The sequence below is a fragment of the Choristoneura fumiferana genome, chromosome 27 (genome assembly GCF_025370935.1).
Source record: "Choristoneura fumiferana chromosome 27, NRCan_CFum_1, whole genome shotgun sequence".
NCBI classification, from domain to species: Eukaryota; Metazoa; Arthropoda; class Insecta; order Lepidoptera; family Tortricidae; genus Choristoneura; species Choristoneura fumiferana.
Genome location: NC_133498.1, coordinates 1,063,443 through 1,078,334, shown reverse-complemented (window position 1 = coordinate 1,078,334; position 14,892 = coordinate 1,063,443). Strand labels below are relative to the sequence as shown.

General features: G+C 39.8%; 1 protein-coding gene across 1 annotated transcript in view; it reads left to right on the top strand.

Moving 5' to 3' along the window:
• Window positions 1-14,892, top strand: part of LOC141443391 (angiotensin-converting enzyme-like) — a 50,037-nt gene that overhangs the window by 13,266 nt on the left and 21,879 nt on the right. Inside the window, exons 9-11 of the mRNA XM_074108635.1 lie at window positions 10,504-10,656; window positions 11,519-11,643; window positions 13,671-13,755. Of these exons, the coding sequence (XP_073964736.1) occupies window positions 10,504-10,656; window positions 11,519-11,643; window positions 13,671-13,755 (363 nt within the window). The remainder of the gene's footprint in view (window positions 1-10,503; window positions 10,657-11,518; window positions 11,644-13,670; window positions 13,756-14,892) is intronic.

Below are 14,892 nucleotides of genomic sequence, written 5' to 3'. Positions count from 1 at the left end.
CTACTACGAAACCCGAAACTCGAAGTTTGTGTCGTGCGGTCCCTCTGACACTTATACTATTTTATCTACATGCATATCATAACTTCCCTATTATATGTTCAGAAACGACTATCAAATGGCCTTTATTAAGAAACCTGGTATCTGCGGGTGCATCTTAATGTTCACATTAAAGTACAGTGCATCTTAATGTTTACATTAAAGTATCGGTAATACTTTTTTTTAACAATGCATATCTGTACATATTGTAGAAAACTTATGACATGCATGTAGATAATAATTATTATTCAAAGTCAAAGTCAAAGTCAAAGTCAGTCAAAGTCAAAGTCAAAGTCAAAATACAGGCCATATCTGAACATATTATAGAAAACTTATGATATGCATGTAGATAAAGTTATGTATGCGGCTATACATAATTAGACATTAAAAACACTCGTGTGATCTTATTAAAACCACACTCGTATTTAATGCCTCTCATTATGCACCAGCCACATAAATAACTATAATACGATAGCGAGAGGGACGGTACGACACGAACCTCGAGTTTCGTGTTTCGTAGTAGCGCATGTTTGCATCTGTACTGTACGGTAAAGTTTACACAAATTGTCGCTAGATGGCGCTGTACCCACCAACGCATTTTCTGAATCGCGCTTACGTTTGGTCGACGTAGATCCTTTAAGTAGCGGCACTATTTTTTTATTATTATAGAACATCAAGTGACAAGTTGTTTCATTTCACGTGCCCTTTTTGAAATAATAGTATCAGTACAAACATTGGTCCTTTACGAACCGGGTGTACTGTGGGCCTTAGTTGTGTTTAGTATTTCCCGACACCAAGTGGCAACGGATCGTTGTCGAGGGTGCGGCCTTCCAAGAAGAGCATCGAATTGGAGCAGTGGAAGGAAACAGCAGCGCCGTGACCTGGAAGTGACGTCATAGGCGAGCGGATTGGCGGGAAGTTTGAAACCAAGGTTCAAGTGCAATGTCACAAGTGTAAGAAGATTAAAAACTGTGAGTACTTTATACTTTATCTGTGAAGTGTCATTTAGAATTTTGAACTGTCACTGTCAAAATAGAACTGTCAATTTCGGACTTAGAAAATTTGTGATCAGTTTAGGACTTAGAATAATCGAGAAAAAGTGAACCTACGGGGAACCTAAAGTACTATTCAATGGAAAAAATCAATTGTGTAAACAAAGCATTTTTTCACGATTACTCCGTAGTTACTTACATTTGAACGCCAATCCCGATCATATTCACATCTCAATGAGCTCACCACTGTTTTTAACAATCATTTTATCATTAAATAATCGTGTAAATATGTTTATTTTATAGAATTAATTGGAAGACGAAAATCCGTTATATTTGTCAAATTGACATGATAATTTTTTCCTCACCGAAGTTGGTCTATGGTCGGTCTAGTCTCTGGAAATTTAGTGCTGTACCAACAAAATTAATTATTTGACTGAACCAACCTTACCTACCGATAATTATGGCTGGCTCTGCAAATTAATTTATTCGTAGATATTAATTATTTGTGTTAAGTTACACTATTTAATGAAGGTTTTTAAAGTTTTCTAATCCTATCCTACTATCCTACTAATCCTACTAATATTATAAATGTGAAAGTTTGTGAGTGAGTGAGTGAATATGTTTGTTACTTCTTCACGCTGAAACGGCTGGACGGATTTTGATGAAATTTGGCGAAAAGTTAGATAACCTGGATTACAACATAGGATACTTTTTATCCCGATATTCCCATGGGATAGGGATAAAATCTTGAAATAACAACCGCTCAGCTTTGTCATGAAAATTGGTACGTAGATAGTTTGACATCTGGAATAAAACATAGCCTACTTTTTATTTCGATATTCCCACGAGATAGGGATAAAATTTCGAACTAATAACCGCTGGGCTTAGAGTCATGAAATTTTACCATGATTGTTTTTAATGTAATGTCAATGAAAACAACGATTTAATTTTCGGGAATTCCCACGGCAATTTTTAAAAATCCCGGTATTTCAGCTGCTGGACCTAATGATTTACGTGTGCGAAGCCGTGGGTAAACACTAGTTGGACGATAAAAGAGTATTATAGTAGAAATTATGTAGATTTCTATTTACTAGTATCATATTTACTGTGGAGTCCATTGTTGGACCAAAAAATCATTTTGAATCACTTCCGTGTGTCTACTCTCATTTCCCTGTCTTATGTAAATTTAAAAATGCCTCTTCTAAATTATATCGAAAATACAAACTGAGACATGGATGCACAGAAAAACCAGAAAAAGAGACCAGCGCTGGGAATCGAACCTAGGTCTTCAGCAATCCGTACTGCGTACTATAACCCCTACACCACCGTTGGACAGGAGTTAAGATACAAATTTCTTCTATGCACACATATCTCAGGTTGGCTTTTTCTACTACGCTACTTAAGCAGCAATAAATATTTTAACTGACCCGTTCAATTCTAAAATACTCCATCATAAACCTTGGGGAAAATATACGTCAAAAAATATAAGTGGATATACATGTTTCACCATTTTAAAAATTCTACCCTTAAAGGGGTATAAAGGGGAGTGTAAGTTTGTATGGAAAAAACGTTAGGTATATATATTTTATGATATACCTAATTCTAAAACTTTGTGAAAATGCTATTAAACATTTTAAGTTAAAAGGGACATGGAAACATTGTGAATGACTCTTGAACAGGACTAAGAGAATACGTGATTCGCCATTTTTAAAAATTAAACTTAGGGAAAACATTAAATAATGAAATATGAGTAAATTCAAAATAATTATTTACTGCTGATTGAAGTATCTTAAAGAGCTTTCACATCACTAGAGCCAACGTCAGTCAGTCAGTCAGCCAGTCGTCAGTCAAGTGTCAATGTCAGTCACCACATTTGTTTACACAATTGATTTTTTCCATTGAATAGTACCATATGTCCAACTGACTAGCGGTTGTCAAACACTTGTAAAATTTTGAAGTTTGAACTGGGACTTAGAAAATATTTGAAACTTTTAAGAAATTTGTTAAAGTCCAAACACAATGGAGGAACATTTGAATCTACAAAAGGATCACAAGTCTCGTATTTCCAAAGCGTATGCTAATTTTAAAAAGAGCCCTAAAGATCGCTTAACGACTTCATATCTGGAGACCAGACTGGAAGATCTAGAACGGTTATGGCAGCAATTTACTATCGACCATCAGGAGATATTGAAGTCATATGATGCCAACTCTTTGCAAAAAACGAAATACATGTCAGAGGACACGTACGATTCAACGGGAGAGTTGTACATGGAATACAAATGCGAGCTCAAAGAAAAGTTAAACAATTTGACATCAGTGCCTAGCTTCATAAATCCCATTGTTTCAAATTCAGCTTCATCAGGGTTGAAATCAAATCAGGTCAAACTTCCGCGAATCACAATACCAACCTTCTCTGGAAAGTACACGGAGTGGATGAGTTTCCGGGAGCTTTTTGTTTCACTCATCCATAACAATAAGGAGATAGACAATGTGCAGAAGCTTCATTACCTGAAGGCAAATCTTACCGGAGAAGCAGAACAGTTATTGCGCCACAAGCCATTAACCAATGACAGTTACGAACAGTGTTGGACCCTCTTAAAAAGCCGTTATAATAACAAGCAATATTTGGGAAATAATATATTAAAGAGATTCTTTGCACAAAAAACGCTTTTTACAGAGTCCGCCACTGACATCAAAAACTTATTAGACTGTACTAGTGAAACTTTGGATGCTTTGTTAAGTCTTGGGGTTGACACTACATCTTGGGATATTATTATCATTTACATTGTCAGTCAAAAATTAGACTCAGAAAGTCGTCGGCAGTGGGAATGTAAAGTTAGTGAAAGTTCTCAATCCGAGCAATTGCCAACGATTAGTCAATTTAAAGATTTTTTACAAACGCGATATCATTCTTTGGAATTTCTGGAACCCAAATCAGCCTATATTAATAAACCTAAGTATGCGAGTGGTAACAGCAATTACAAGGGAAATATTAGTCAGGTCAAAGGCACTCCAGTGCCAAGAGTTAACAATCTGCATATCACAAATGTATCATGTACCTATTGTAAAGGCGAGCACAGGATAATACATTGTAAGGATTTTACTAGTTTAGATGTTGATGTAAAGCGTAACTTTGTCCAAACAAATGGTTTATGTTTCAACTGCCTAGGTAGCAACCACTCTGCTAGACACTGCAAAAATTCACGAAATTGCCAAATCTGCAACAGGAGGCATCATTCTTTGTTGCATCAAAAGGGTGAATTGCCACCAACCAATGGTGGGGATAGCGGGGAACATCCAGTTCATACACAACATGTCACTAATTCAATGGACGATTCCACACCGAGTGCTAGCGTCGCAACTCACTTTGTAAATAAAGTCACACAGCAGGTGTTGCTAGCTACGGCTGTCGTGGAAGCTAGGTCACGGGAAAGGGACGAACGACATCTGCTAAGGGCATTAATCGACCAAGGGTCACAAGCCTCATTCATCACCTCAGCTGCAGTTCAGTTGCTTGGGTTGAAAAGAACTGCAGCCAAGGGTCTCATATCTGGGTTGGGAGGCAAGCAGAACGTCGTATCGAAATCAACAGTCCAAGTCACAATCACCTCTCGTTTTGATTCGAGAGTCATCATTAAGGTAACAGCTTATGTTCTTGACAAACTAACTACATACTTACCAGCAGTAAATGTGTCTATTGCATCCTGGCCGGAGTTGCAAGGAATAAATCTCGCAGATCCGGAGTATTACACTCCCAACAAAATAGACATGCTGCTGGGAGCTGAAGTCTACGCTCAGATCATTGACACGGGTTTAATTAGATGTCCACCACAGGGATCTCCAGTAGCGCAGAATACAACACTGGGCTGGATTCTCAGTGGCCAAGTGGGTTCGCAACCAAATATTTCATGCACTCTAGTTAGCATGCACACGCAGGTAGACCAGTTACTGAGGTCCTTTTGGGAACTAGAATCAGAACCTAGTAACAATCCAAAGATACTGTCACCTGAGGAACAAAGGTGCGAAGAGATATATCACGCCACCACTACACGGGACAAGAACGGACGCTACGTGGTGAGGCTACCGTTAAGGGATGAAGAGCCACTCTGTTTAGATGGTGATTCCAGGGAAATAGCATTGAGAAGATTTCATTCTCTGGAAAGGAAACTCCAAAGAGATCAGCGTCTGAAAACAGAATATACAAGAGTATTCCATGAATATCGGGAACTAGAACACATGGAACAACTATCAGAAAAAGAATCCGAAGAAAGAGGGCTATACTTACCTCACCATGCCGTAGTGCGTGATGATAAAGATACCACTAAAGTACGTATAGTATTCGATGCGTCGTGTAGAGGTACAAACGGGATATCTTTAAACGATGACCTTTTAGTGGGACCTACATTACAAGCAGACCTGCGACACATAATAATGCGGTGGCGGATGCATCCAGTCTGCTTCATAGCTGACATCGTCAAGATGTATCGGCAAGTGATAATAGACGAAAGGGACACTAAGTTTCAGCGTGTCCTGTGGAGGGATAGCCCTAATGAAAACATACAAGAATACAAATTAAACCGAGTCACCTTTGGTACATCGTCGGCTCCATACCTAGCAGTAAAAAGTCTCATCCAGGTCGCTGTCGACGAAGGGAAAGACTTCCCTCTCGCAGCGTCGCGAGTACGTCAGGACTTTTACATGGATGACCTGATGTCAGGATGTCAGTCAGAGACAGAAGCGATAGAAGTATATTACCAGATGAAAGCATTACTAAGCAAAGGAGGCTTCGAATTACAAAAATGGTCAAGCAACAGTAAAGCTATGTTGGAAGGCATAAAAGAAAATAATTCAGGGAGGGATGAGCATAAGAAAATAGAAATGAAGCAAGAAGCAGTCAACAAAATATTAGGACTCACCTGGGACCGAGACCGCGACGAATTTACTTATGCAGTTCGGTTACCTCCTCCAACGGCACCTGTAACTAAAAGAAAGGTTACTTCTGATATCGCGAAGCTCTATGACCCACTAGGATGGATAGCACCCAGTATAGTTCAAGCAAAAATACTCATACAAAGGCTGTGGTTATCGGGCATAGACTGGGACGAGGAGTTACCGTCTCCCCTGCTAGACGAATGGTTGACCTACAGGGAAGAGTTATCAAAACTTACCGAATTCAGACTTCATCGTTGGACGAACCACAGGAGCAATGCAACCTTAGTTGAGCTGCACGGCTTCAGCGACGCGTCAAACGCTGCATATGCAGCCGTAGTATATTTACGCGTTATTGACGCTGAAGGGAGAGTCCATGTCAGTTTGGTGACAGCTAAGACAAGAGTTGCACCTATAAAGCAGGTTTCAATTCCTCGGCTGGAATTGTGCGGAGCTGTATTGCTGTCAAAACTTCTAGTTGACGTGTCGGATGTACTAGGCGTCCAAAAATCGCATATACATGCTTGGACAGACTCGGAAGTGGTGCTAGCGTGGCTGAGCAGCCACCCCAGCAGGTGGAAAACTTTTATTGGTAATCGATGTTCAGAGATTCTGACCGCTACTAGTCGAAGTCAGTGGGCGCACGTAAAGTCAGATCACAATCCAGCAGATTGTGCATCTAGAGGTGTGGGGGCAGCCGAACTGAACAACTTCGAACTTTGGCTGCATGGTCCGACCTGGCTGAAAAAGACTGTCGTTACCTATCCTAATCCAAAATCACTAATCACTAAACTAGAGGAAAGAAACATAAAAACTCACCTGGGAACTACAGCAGCCGGGAATGATGACGAAGGAGAATCGATGTGGTCAAAATATTCTTCACTTACCAAGTTGTTGAGGGTCGTCGCGTACTGCCGGCGATTCCTGAAAAATAAAAGAAAAAACCATACATACCTGTTGAAAACAGAGCTAGAGGAAGCTTTAGCAATTATGGTAAAAAGGAGCCAGATAGAAGCATACGGAGAAGAAATAAATGATATTAAAAGAGGTAAATTGAAAAGAAAAAGTAAACTTACCTCATTCACTCCACAAATCGACGAAGAAGGAATAATCCGCGTGGGTGGGCGGCTCCAATTGGCTAACATAGATTACGATCAAAAACATCCTATTTTGTTGCCAAAATCATGTTGGTTGACCCAACTGGTGGTGAGAGATGCTCACTGCAAAACTCTTCATGGGGGAGCGCCTCTTATGGTTAACTACATCAAAGCTAAGTTTTGCATACCAGGACTGAAGAACCTGGCCAAAGCTCATGTCAAAAAATGTATTCCTTGCGTTCGACACGCAGCCAACATCCGAAACCAATTGATGGGTCAGTTACCAGCACCCAGGGTAAATCAGACTAAGTCGTTTCTACATAGTGGGGTAGACTACGCAGGGCCCATCAATATGCGGCTTTCTAAGGGCAGAGGAAATAAGGCTTACAAAGGATACATCTGCCTGTTTGTGTGTATGGCAACCAGAGCTGTACACATAGAACCAGTCAGCGATTTGTCAACGGCAGGATTCTTAGCTGCCTTTAAACGCTTCATTGGTAGGCGTGGTCATTGCAGCGACCTGTACAGCGATAACGGTAGTAATTTTGTGGGCGCAGCAAAGGAACTCCAGCATCTCTTTGACGTTGAAAAATCAAGCTTGGTCCCTGAAGTCGCCGATTGGATGGCTATTAACGGTACACAGTGGCACTTCATCCCTCCGCACGCACCAAATTTCGGTGGACTGTGGGAAGCAGGGATTAAGTCGTGTAAATTTCATCTCAAGCGTGTAATCGGGACCTCCACGCTCACTTATGAAGAGATGGATACAGTCCTAACCCAAATTGAGGCTTGTCTCAATTCTCGCCCTATGTGGCATACCAACGACAATGGAGAACCGTTGCCCTTGACTCCGGGTCATTTTCTGGTAGGAGAGCCACTAATAGTAGCACCAGACCGTTGCTATGAGCATGTGCCAATATCACCGTTACGCAGGTGGCAATTATGTCAGCGCATGTTACAAGACTTCTGGCGTCGCTGGTCCCAAGACTATCTAACCCAATTCCTACAACAACACAAATGGACTCAAAAAATACCAGAACCTAAAGTAGGAGATGTGGTACTGGTAAAAGAACCCGATTTACCCCCCGCCAGATGGCTTATGGGCAAGGTGGTCAAAACGCATCCAGGTTTGGACAACGTAACGCGCGTTGTTACACTGAAATGTAAGAACAATCTCATAAAAAGACCTACCTCACGAATTTGTATCTTACCCTTAGCTAATTAACCAATTTTATTTCTTGTTATTCATTCAATTTGTATAAGTAGTCATTAAAACTTGTCTTAAAGAGCCTATTTCAAAGGCTTATAGCAGGTTTAATTAAGTTATAACCTATTCCGTTTTTCTTGTAAATAGTGTAAAGAACTGTAGTTCTTGGTGGGCGGCATGTTTGCATCTGTACTGTACGGTAAAGTTTACACAAATTGTCGCTAGATGGCGCTGTACCCACCAACGCATTTTCTGAATCGCGCTTACGTTTGGTCGACGTAGATCCTTTAAGTAGCGGCACTATTTTTTTTTAATATTATAGAACATCAAGTGACAAGTTGTTTCATTTCACGTGCCCTTTTTGAAATAATAGTATCAGTACAAACAGCGCATTCGCCGCGGTAAGCATTGACATGCGACAACTTTTGTTTCAAAAGTAACAGAACCGGAACCAAAACGGATGTTTAATATCAAACGGAAGTTCTGACTTAACTGAAACGGAATCGGATCTCCGTAACATTCCTGCTACCTACCTACCTTAACTCTATTAGGGTTCTGTCCTCGAAAGGTGACAAACTGAGCCCTAGTAATGCTGAAATATCACAAAACTCTTGTTTATTTACTCTTGATCTACCTAGGTATTTTTTATTTGCTCCTGTTAAAGGCCCATCCAGCATAGTCACTAGCACCATCTAGCACCAATAACCAAGGAGCGGAATTTTCATAGCAAAAATCAAATGTCAAGAGGGATTGACCATTGTGTTTTATCGACTGTCGATGTTTAATTGTCGTTAGCACGATATGTTTTAGGTAATGCAATTAGACCTGTAATGGGGGAGGCCTTTATCCTGCAGTGTGACACTATAGGCTACCAAAAAAAAAAGTCGTGTGTTTGTTACAATTTAAATATAAAACCGAAACGGAAATGTTAAACAGTGTAACTGACGATAGACTAACCTCATTCAAAATAACAGAATCGAAATCAATATATCTGTACTAATTTGTTTTATTTTCTTCATCTTGTCTGTAGTAACAAAGCATTGTCATTGTTTTTCTACATTGTCACCATTCAAACTAAGGAAGTAAGAGAACAGTTTAAAACTAAGAGAAGGTCCACTTTATCCATTTGTCAATCGTTTTTCTTTTACGAATAACCATTTTGGTTAACACGGGAACCTAATAAAACAATATTTATGAAAACTCAAGCGAGATCAAATGTCAAATGTGACGTGACGTAATTTATTTTAATTAAGAGATGCTAGTGGCTTATCAAAGAGGGTTAATGTTACTGAATAATGTTAAAAGTCAGTAACATGCGAAAAATCGATAACTGGGATAGTCGATAAAACACAATGGTCAATCCCTCGTGACATTTGACTTTTGCTATCAGAATTCCGCTCCTTGCCAATAACTGACACAACAAATCGTGCATAAATATCTGATACGATAGATAGGTACCGGCAGTTTTTCTGTAAGTTTTATTTTCTTCTAAAAACAGCGAAGCGTATTAAAGGACACAAATTACGAGTGTAGAGTTAGAAATTAAGTATAAATACTGACTTAGCAAAACATGCAAATATATTTTGAAATAATTGAGATCTTTGAAAAGAAGAATGCAATAAACTAACTTTATTTAAACAGGCTCTTGTTGTCTTAATGTTTTCAGTATAATTATAGATTCACTCCTTGTATTTTATATCAACGCAAATAAATGTTTTGAGTTTGAAATGTCAAAATATTACTGCAATTTCTATGAATAGTGAGATTGCTTAAAAAATTAGTGCAGGTGTTTTTTTTACCAGTATTCCGATCACGTTAAAGCGCAACGCGAAAGTTACATATACATAAAACCCTACATACTTATAGGTATTAAATATAATGACCCGGATAACTCACGTCTTAAATCGAGTTTAGCTCGACATGTTTCGGGCTAATCCGTAGCCCTTCGTCTTCGGCTCAGCGGCTGCTGCAACACGCCGCCGCTCTGCTCGCGCGACTACCCGACGAAACTGACACCGGCACACAACTACCCGCGTTTTCATCATCATTACAACTATCAAATGTAGGGTAGCACACAACACTAACAACATCGCTCTGTAAAGGTACTTAGAGGTATATAAAAAAGGCTTTAATTATGTATTTATTTTATAAATTACTTCACCCAAGTAAAAAGCCCGCCTTTTAACCTTTATATCACGTCAGCTACTTTATTCTTCTTCATCTTCTTCACTCATATTCACAGGATGTTCCAAATGGCCGAAGAGTTCTACACCTCCATGGGTCTGAAGCCGGTGCCTCCAGAGTTCTGGCGCGGGTCCATGCTGGTGCGGCCGGCGCAACGCAGCGTGCAATGCACTGCTAGCGCATGGGACTTCTGCAACAGGATCGACTATCGGTAAAAAAACTACTACTTATATTTATAAATAATAATAATAATTAAATAATAAATATCACGGGACAATTCACACCAATTGACCTAGTCCCAAAGTAAGCTTAGCAAAGCTTGTGTTATGGGTACTAAGCAACGGATAAATATAATTATATAGATACAGATACATACTTAAATAAATATTAAACACCCAAGACCCGACAACAAACGTTCGTATTTTTCATACAAATATCTACCCCGACACGGGAATCGAACCCGGGACCTCAAGCTTCGTAGTCAGGTTCTCTAACCACTAGGCCATCTGGTCGTCTGGTCGTATTTATTAGATTCATACTCATACTTGAACTCATTCTCATACTTATATTCATTCTCATATCCTTACCCATACTCATCATCATACACATACTCAATAAAAAGATTGTTTTTTTGGAATCTTTTTGTATTTTTTATTTCAATTCCAAATTTTTACTTTTACGGTCATCCCGTAAAACCTAAATTGAAAATACAAATTGTACATTTAGTTGTACATTTTGTATTTACAATTTAGGTTTTACGGAATGAGCGTAAAGCGTTCAGACTAATAAATCATTTTTACAAAAATCTAAAAAACCACAGGCATAGAAAATATAATGAATATCTTGATTGTAAAATATCATTGATTTCTGTGCTATACTTTTCGTATAATATGAGGACAACGAAACCCAAAATTCAACCGCCCAAATCTTGAAAAGCCTACAGCTATCTCGATATAAATTACGGACGTCGTCGCGGAAGGCATGGGGGGGACGGCTGCGAGCGCTTATGTCACGAGCGATAAAGACAGCAATATCCCAAATTCTCTTAATCGGTTCATCTCCTTTTCTTCCAGCATCAAGCAATGCACGGAGGTGACAATGCAAGACTTGATCTCCACGCACCATGAGATGGCTCACATCCAGTACTACCTGCAATACGCCGACCAGCCGCAGCTGTTCCGGGATGGAGCGAACCCGGGTGAGGGTCTTGTGACGTTTGTTTTTGTGTCTTGGATCTTTAGGCTGCATTTCCACTAGAGGAGATGCGTTGCGTTGCGTTTGATTTAATTGTTAAATTAGAATTTATGTATTATTACCAACAACTATGGATCCTGGTCTGCAATTAAGCATTTTTTTTTATTTGTTGCGAGGAATATCTTTAAGATTGTTTTTTTGGAATCTTTTTGTATTTTTTATTTCAATTCCAAATTTTTTGTTACTTTTACGGTCATCCCGTAAAACCTATATCGAAAATACAAACTGAAATATAGATGCACAGAAAAACCAGAAAAATAAGACCAGCGCTGGGAATCGAACCCAGGTCCTCGGCATTCCGTGCGTGTGTGAGATTCCAAAAAAACAATCTTAATTTGATTGCTTAGTAACGATATCTCTGGTCCGGGTGAGCGGTTAGTTCCGATGGAGTGCCGAAAAGTTTCTCGATGAGGGCTACGGCATAGATGTCGCTAGTGTCGCTGCTTAAGTAGCTAAATAAGAAACAATGCAAGCTGAGATATGAGGTGCATAGGAGAAATTCGTGTCTGTATCGTTGTCCAGCGGTGGTGTAGCGGTATAGCACACGGCACGGAATGCCGAGGACCTGGGTTCGATTCCCAGCGCTGGTCTTATTTTTCTGGTTTTTCTGTGCATCTATATTTCAGTTTGTATTTTCGATATAGGAATATCTTTGTTAAGTCTTGGGAACAATATACAAACAAGTGACAATTAATTAAAAAAACAAAACAATATCCGCAACAGGCTTCGTCAACAAAACCTATATATATATATATATCTTTGTCATGTACCAATAGAAACGCTTCATTTACCTATCCTGGCTCAGCGCAGCTCTAGTGGAAACAGCGCGGCGGAGCGAGGATAGGTAAATGGAGCGTTACAATTGGTTACATGAGAAATATACATTCCAACACATCACTGCACATTGCACATCTCTAGTGAAAACGCAGCCTTATGTATCTATCTATCTGTTAAAGTACATAATATATTTATTATGTACTAGCTTTTGCCCGCGGCTTCGCCCGCGTGGAATTCGGTTATCGCGCGCTGTTCCCTCGGGAACTGTGCGTTTTTCCGGGATAAAAAGTAGCCTATGTCACTCTCTGGCCTATAAACTATCTCTATGCCAAATATCACGTCGATCCGTCGCTCCGTTTCGACTTGAAAGACGGACAAACACACAAACACACACACTTTCGCATTTATAATATTAGTATGGATAGTGTGGACTGTGGATCTTACTTAAGTAATTCTTTGCCTGCTTTGGACAATATGAATGAAATTTGATATGAAGATAGCTGTATATCTGCAGGGTTACTACGAAACTCGAAACTCGAAGTTCGTATTGTACCGTCCCTCTCGCTCTCGTATTAAATAGTCTAAGAGTGTAAGTGTCAGAGGGACCGCACGACACGAACTTCGAATGTCGAGTTTCGTAGTAGCCCTGCTGGAATAACACATAAGCTACTTTTTATCCCGATATTCCCACGGGATCGGAATAAAATCTCCAAATCTCATCCGCTGGGTATAGACCATTGTCACTGTTGATGGTAAAAACTAGTTACAAACTAGTTACTTGGGGAGTTACAGTGACAAATTAAAACGGTGGTTGTGGTTTGTTAGTCTAACTGGTAGCATGGTGTACGGTTGTGTTACTCTGAAGATGAGCTCTGGTTGAGTTCGAAACGCGTCAGTATGGTGGTGGTGGTGATAGATGGGTTTGTGTGATTTGTGTGTGTTCTTACAGTGTGGAGGTGGAGGAACTGCATGAACACGCATATTTTGCATAAGCTTAGCTATCGTAAGGTCGCGGGTGAGCAAGGAAATTCTTTTAGTTCATTGATATGGACCTCCGCAAAGTAACGCCTGATTCAATAAATTATGTAAAAACTAGTTTCATTTATAAAAAGGTATGCAATTTCCTTGGTGTGGTTAGAAAGCCTGTATTTAAAATTATGTTTTGAGGATTCATTGTCGCTTTCTTTGTTCCAGCTTTTCATGAAGCAGTGGCAAACGCCGCGACTTTGTCCGTATACAATCTACCTCACTTGCAACGCGTTGGACTGTACCAAAACAAGTTAGTAATAAACACACAAGGTTTTAAAACCTCTGCGATAAAACCTTGCTGAAACCGAAATAGAATGTGAAATAACACCGAATATAGAAATAACACCTTAATACATCCGCAACAAGCCTCGCCAAACTTTATAAAATACGCAAACAAATAACATAACAAATTTTAACATATACAATCCCCGCCCAGAGCCCTGCCCGACCCAAAGGTTCCTACACCAGCATCATTGTCCCGCTGAATAGCAATGGAGACCTGCTGAACTAACCAGGACCCTGAGCGGGGGTCGTTGCCCTTCTCCCTCAATCGTCGCCCCAGCTCCTTAAAAGGGCCTCATCCAACCAGGACCCACCAAACCAAACAAACCAAATGATTATATGGGAAACCAACCAAATTTCCCAGCTTAATTAGGTCCTGGCCGCTGCCAGTCGCTCAACTTGCGTGTTGTGGTTGCAATTATGCCTTACACTCTTTATTAGTCATCGTACTTAACTTTTCGGAACCTAAATTGAAAGTAACATTACCGAAATCTCTTTGAAGTGGGGCATATTTGGCCTCTTCCATTGCTGGTTGTGTAAGATGGTTACGTACGTGGAATAAGGTAAAAAACGGACCATAGACATTTTTGTATGGAACCTAGTATTGAAATCAATGGCATAATGAAGAGCGGAACGCTTCATGGTTATTTTTACTGATGAAAGGAAGAGAGAGTTAAAAATTAATAGAATTTCGCTGACATAGGGAGACCGGATAAAAATTAGTAGTATTTTGCTCACAAAAGGAGAGAGAGCGTCAAAAATCAGTAGAACTTTGCTGACAAGAGGAGAGAGGGTCAAATATTAATGAAATTTTGTTGACAATAGGAGTTAAAAAGTTAAAAATTAATAGAGTTTTACTGACATAGGGGAAGAAAGGGTCAAACATTAAGCAGTATAATTTTGCTGACATCGGGAGAGGGGAACAAAACTTACAAATATCTTGCTGACAAGAGAAGGCTGAAGGCTGACATGAAGCCGCTACCAATCGAAACAACAGGAGATCTATGGGGGAGGCCTAAGTCCATTGTCCAACAGTGGACATCCTTCTTCTTCTTCTTCGTCGTTTCACTCTTGACAGAGTGGTCGTGGTCATCATTTTCTAGGT